This window comes from Neolamprologus brichardi, chromosome 13 (assembly GCF_056152115.1).
Source record: "Neolamprologus brichardi isolate AB-2024 chromosome 13, ASM5615211v1, whole genome shotgun sequence".
NCBI classification, from domain to species: domain Eukaryota; kingdom Metazoa; phylum Chordata; class Actinopteri; order Cichliformes; family Cichlidae; genus Neolamprologus; species Neolamprologus brichardi.
Window position 1 is genome coordinate 25,154,460 of NC_142116.1, and position 6,516 is coordinate 25,160,975.

A 6,516-nucleotide genomic window follows, 5' to 3' on the forward strand; every position below is an offset into this window, starting at 1 on the left:
GTGTTTTCTATCCAGGTTTGCGTTTACTCCACTGACGCTGTGTTTGGGATCATTGTGATGCTGAAAAACGAAGCCGTTGCCAGTCAGAAACTTTCCAGATGATGTTACATGATGAATCAAACCTGATTGTACTTTTTCACATTCAAAATTCAATCAAGTTTGACAAGATCCCCAACACTACTGGCTGAAATGGAGCCACAAATGATGACAGAGCCTGTTTTACAGATGGTGCTTCGGATAATATTTCTACCAGCTGCAAAGCTAACTGGCCCTCAAGTTAAATTAATATCATAAATAATAATAAAAGAATACAATCTTATTTAAGCTCTTAATATAATTCTAATGGGGAGAATACAAGCTAAGAAAAAGAAAGCTCAGTTTACTGTTGCCTGTAATGTAGATACCTTATACTGGATGACTTTGGCTTCACACCAAACAGGAAAATAAGAATAGTCAAAGGTTAAAGTGAGATTTGGCAGGTGTGGGATCGGTAAGATTGGTTGTATAGTACTAGTGTTGTGTGGGGAAAGAAATCACTTAGAAATGGGCCACAATAATTTTTCAATTGTGTGCTTTAATAGATTTTTTTGTGTGTGTACAGGCTGTGATAGGTGAGCTGTACTCCTGCGCTTTGTGTAAAGAAAATCAGCAAGATATAGGCAGATGCTACACGAGCTATTGTGGCTAATTAATCACTGCTAGACAATATAAAGCTAGTATAAAGGTGGAATTCATTGAGTTTATCTAATTATCATCTTAAATTCAAATTGGTGTCTGTAACCGTTGAAACCAAACACTGGTCATGATCACACCACAGCTTCTCTACACCAGTCTAAAATAGTCTCTAAACTTCAGCACAGTACCGAAAGGTGACCAGTGTAGCCTGTGTTGTATTTTCATCCAGCCGTAAAACTTTAAAACTTCACTTTTCAAACACTTTTCAGACTTCAATTTGTTTTTCAGGATGTTTCACAATATGAAAAAACCCGCCTACAACACATCACGTACCGATCCATTAATGTACATGATAAAAAGTAAACTCTAAAATGAAATCAGAAAGTTTATGCATGCTTTAAATTTCCAGTCTATAAAATGTGACTGAGCAGTCTTTACCTTTAAAAACAAACGATTTTCCTCTTTCTCCATCGCTGAATGAATTTATGTCTCATTCTTTTCTCTCCCTGTGAAATACAACAGCTATGGCTTTAGCTAGCATACACAAACTGCACATAACCCGTTTGTTTGTTTGCTGATATTTGTTGAGCCCTTTGAAAAAGCTTCATTCATTCCGGATCATTCCGGCCCATTTCAACTCCATCAGCTCCATAGTGCAATAAATAATGTATAAATTAGGTATTCTGTGTCTCTTTCATCTCTGTGTCTTTTATGTCAGTCATGTGTAATAAGCCCTGATAATGGATACACCAATAGGGTTGTCTTTTATGTATTATTGTTCCCTCCATTTAGGTTCAATCGATTTGATGTTTTTAAAGTGCACAATAGTCCGGAAAAAAGACTTTCATCAAATGTGTTGAATGTAAAGTAACAAGCTTGTTGTAGAAATGTAAAGAGTAGAAAGTACAGATATTTGTCTGAAAATATAGGAAGTAAAACGGAAAAGTTAATATAAATATTCAAGTAAAGTTCAGATACCTGGAGATTCTACCTAATATTTGTACTTTATTACTCACCACATCTGGTTTTAAGCAAACAAGATGAAGTATACATTTTAGAGCATATGCAAATGCGTTCACTTGATGAGGTAAAGTTATTGGATGTCCCTAACTTTGAATATTTTACTGCCGGTATGTTGTAGCTGTGGAGGTTTTTGATTTTTCAGTGGTGAGACTATTGTGCCAGTTTGGAGTAATATTGAGCTTCCTTCATGATTCTGTCCTTTGGATGCTTGCTGGCTGGGTAGGTGTGAACAGCTATCCAAGTTTTCCCTCTCGTCTCTTTGTCTCAGTGTCTCTCGGTCTCCCTTTCTCTCTTTGATATGTCAGTTGAGTAAAGCCGGAGTAGGGCAGGCAGCCATATCCATCAGCTCCATCCATCAAGCAGTGGGACGGGTGGCAGAGAGAGGATGACGGGCAGCAGAGAAGGGGCAGATGTTTTGCAGGAACTGATATGCTCTCACATCCATGAGGGATGTCATTACGCGGCCGACAGAGAAACATGTAGCTGATTAGCACCTTATTAAGTCAAGGACACTGGCTCGCAGTAACATACACCGGTGCCATTTTGGCTTGTGGTGCTGATGGCTTGCCAGTCACTGACAACATGAGTGCCTCAGACAGATAACCTCTCTTTCTAATTAACTGCTTCTCTGTTCTTCAACTCCAAGTTCCTTTTTTTATCCATCAAGCAGCTCTGGAATAAAGCTTGCCATTTCAAGTATTATTTCCTTTTTCTTGCTCAAATGGAAGAACCCAGAGGTGCACGAGGCTTGTGCATTTCTCTCTGAGAACCACACTGTGTTGTGGTAAGTAAATAAAGCAACGTCTCCCTGAGGGCGTGTAAGGATTGTAGGAACTGAGAAATGTGGACAGTGCAGCTTTAGCCCTGATCCAGCACAGTGGCTAAAATGATAATGTTGAGAATCTCATCTGTGTCTTGTGTTTTCTCCTTTAGTCGGATCTTTCGAGTTGTCCTCTGTTTCCTCTCGACAATAAATCCTGCCATGTGTTGTTAGAAATATGTATTTACTTCAAATCACATTGGCTTTGTTCAGCACTCTCCTTTGTTCTCTCTTTTCTTCTCCTGCTTCTAAGTTTTTATCAGCTGTATGTTTAATACACTATAGCTTGCCACATCATAAACTGCAGCGATGTGCGTCTGCATTTCATGTGTTTTGAGTGGTTAGAGCAATAAATGGGCTCAGGGTTATGAGAACAGTGAAAAATACAGGCAATGGTGGACTAGTTAATGGGCCTCAGGATGGCTTTACTGAAATGTAATACTGTTTCACCAACAGCACACTTTTATTTGGAAAAGAGAGATAATATTTCTTTGGACAGTGCTGATTAAATGTGTTTTGCAAGAGAAAAAATGAGTGCTACTGAAGAGACTAGCCACAGATATTAATCTAATTTTAGGAAACATGATTATTGAATCTGGACTTGTTTTGCCCATTTTTTTTTCAAACATCCCCAAGGTACTGCAACATCAAGACCAACAACACAAGGAACTAAAGATGTCAGAGGATAATAGATGCTCCAACCTGACTAAAAATGACAAATGACTTTAAAAAATGACTAAAAAGAGAAAATGTGTCTTTTTTCTTGTGCGCTTGCAGTGAAATCTGCTGATTTTGGTCTGTGTGAAGGGAGGAGGACGGCGCTTGAGGGGTCTATAACTTTCGGGGAATGGACATTACTTTTATTTTGTTGAATGCACGAAAAGACAGGTGATGCAAACTTCATCCATCACAGAAACAGCTGCATTATTTTACCGTCAGGCTCAGTCTCTGCTGATGAGTTCAAAGTCTCAGACGTTCATCTGAAGTTAGAGTCAAAAAGATGGATAATTCAGAGTATGGTTCAACATGACGAGCCTCCAGTCTGTGAATGTAAAGTTGGTGTCTTAGGTTTTAGTTGCACAGGCTTAGCACCATCTGAAACCACAGGTCATGATGGAAAAAACTTCCCAAACTGGATACAAATGGTTGCTGGTAGTCACTGTGAAATCAATTGCTAATGTCCCATTCATGGAGGCCTAGACTTGTTAGTGACCCCCGGTAACCACTGGTTGATAGGGAATAAACTCTGTAGCCAGTTGGAGAGTGGTTGCTGAAGATTGCTGGCAATCACTGGCGTAAAACTGGTTGCAATAAAGGTACAGCATCAAAAACCTCTGCAATCACTTTGGCCACCTGTAGTTTTCATACAGCACACACATCTTTTCAGCAGAAGGGCACAGCTTTCACTTTTAATTTCTGATTTTCACCCTGTAGTTTCACTACAGCTCAGAGAGTCAAAGGGAACGTATTTGCCATGGTGCACAAAGTTTTTGATGTAGCATGCTCTTTGCCAGTAATTTCACCTGGAAACTGCCACTAACCTCCAGCAATGTCATATGGTTGGGGAATCTGCATATTTCCCCTTTAACTGGAGGTTGGCAGCAGATAGATGTTGAGTATGGTTTGGCTGGAGGTTTCTTCCTCTTGAAAAGGAGTTTTTTTTCACACTGTTGCCAAGTGCTTGCTCATAGAGAGTCGTCTGATTCTTGGGGTTTTCTCTGTATTATTGTACGGTCTTTTTCTTAAAGTGACTGTTGTTGTGATTTGTTGCTATATGAATAAAATTGAAGCGACTCCACATATTTTACTTGCAGTCTATGGTTAGCTGAGGATCATAGACTGCAAACCACTTCTGAAAATTTATACTGTAGATCAGTGAAATGCAAAAACATTGGTATACTTTTTTTAGTGCATTATTTGACAGTTGGGTAATCACAGTTGTGCTCACTGACACTTTAACTTCCAAATAGAGGCTAAGGTGATCTATTTAAACTGCTTGTTTCATCTTAAACTTTGCTGAACAAAGAAACCATTCCTGATAGAAATGATGGCAAAAACTGCAAGTTGAAAAAGTCCACCCAAACGTGTCATTTGCATTAACAAGCCATTATAGAGGGAGCTGTGCCTTATAGTGTTTTTCCCTTCTCTTCATTTCCTACTTGCTGCTCTCGGTTATCTCTGCCTTTGGCTGGCTGTGGGAGCTGACTTGCTCTTGATTTTTCCACCATATCTCAGCACGTGTCAGGTCCAGTTTAGCACTTGAGGGCAGAACGTGTCAGAATCACAGCCCCCTCTCTCTCCAGGCTGTCTCGAACCCAAGGTGAGTCAGGCCTTGTCACCACTCCTATAAAGACATAACCCATCACATGGCACTGGTAGATGGCCAGTAGTTAATAGCCCTGTTGTGATTTGCCAGGGAAAATACTCATCTGCTGAAGAGAGCAATCACTTAGAGCAAGGTTGGGGTTTTATGGGTTTAGAAGAGAGGTGGATGCTCAAATGTAAATCTGCAGAATCACAGCATGTCTGAGCTTTGGCACACACTAGGCGAATAAAATCCTAAATCGAAAGACAGCTTGTGGTGGAGATATGAGTTGAAATACAAGCACAGTTGAGGCTGCAAGCGCAAGGCACGAACATTTTGTGGAATGGCGAAACCTCAAGTTGAGAATCCACGGATCTGCACTGGTGACTTAGAGACAAGTCACTGACTTTGTGTTTGTGTGTCCTCTCTCTAGAAAGAGTTCCTGGCAGCTACAACTGAAAAGGACATCTTTGCCCATCTGGGTCTCGAGTACATCGAGCCTTGGCAGAGAAATGCGTAGGCCTCCGCTCCTCCTTGGCTGGATGATACCCTGTGCATACATCAGTGTTTATCCCATCTGCTTGCCGTTATGTGGCTCTCCTGTGATTCACTTTCAAACAGCTTTTGATTTCCATACACTTTTGTGTTGTTGTTGTTGCCAATATTGTTGTTGTCTAGATTACGTGACGACGTGTGATTCATAATTCTGCTTATTCACTATTGTCTGCCAGCAAATAAACATTCTCCCGTACCATTCACAGGCTCCTGTCTCTAAGTGTTGCAATCATAGGCAGGATAAAAAGACTAATCAGTCAGTATGAGTCGCCTGGGGTGCCTGTGAGGTGCAGGAGAAAGGGAGCCTGAAAGAAACAAGGCAGTAAAGGGGGTGACCACTGAGAAAAAGGGAGGGAGAGGAAGAAGACAGGAAACGATGAGAAAAGTGAGGGGGAAGGGAGCTCTTTGTCGAGCAAAATGTTGTAATCACCCTCCTCCTGGCAGGAAAGTGCTCAGTGTGAAGCTGAGCCAGGTCTCTGGGGAATTGAGAGGCGGGTAATGAGCTTCAGATAGAGGAGCGTTCCGCGTCGCCATTTAGCCTCCATTTAAGCCTACGTCCACCGGAGATCATTTAACTGGCATTCCCCTATCCAAAGACCAGTCGTCTCCTCTCTTTGTTCCCCGATGAATCCACTTCCCCAGATGCTTGGCTGAAATTAGAGGCAATCAGCTACAGTGGGAAATCAGGAAGAATTCAGATGGAAGGTAAACGAGCTTGCTGAACACACAAATGGAGTTTGGCTGCCAAAGCGATTCTGTCTCCCCAGCATCCATTATCTTATTGCTTTGACATTGCTTATGTTTTATGTATGGCGGTTGTTTATCAGGATTTGTGTCCTTTTTTCAGGACGGTGATCCTCTAATGAAGAACCTTTATTGATCCCCGCGGGCTGTTTGGGTACGTCTGATTTGCTCCTTTAGTGATGACATGACCTGCCCTGCTGTTCATTCCCCAACCCACTTTCCTCTTGATGCTCAGCCTCCGGTTTATCCCAGGATGCTGCAACAAGAGCAGAGACAGATGAGAGCAAAGCATTCTAGTGAATCACCCTATTTAAAGATTTTTAAGTAGAACAGTCCGGCGCTTTGAGGACTCGACCCAGGCCTCCCCCTCTCCCACCTCTTTCTACTTTCTCCC

The 6,516-nt window shown here is 41.5% G+C and overlaps 1 protein-coding gene across 1 annotated transcript in view; it reads left to right on the forward strand.

Annotated features, from left to right (window-relative positions):
* Nucleotides 1–5,566, forward strand: part of dntt (deoxynucleotidyltransferase, terminal) — a 99,035-nt gene extending 93,469 nt beyond the window's left edge. Inside the window, exon 11 of the mRNA XM_006799053.3 lies at nt 5,257–5,566. Coding sequence (XP_006799116.2) covers nt 5,257–5,343 — 87 coding nt within the window. The 3' untranslated portion in view covers nt 5,344–5,566. The remainder of the gene's footprint in view (nt 1–5,256) is intronic.
* Nucleotides 5,567–6,516: the final 950 nt, after the last annotated feature.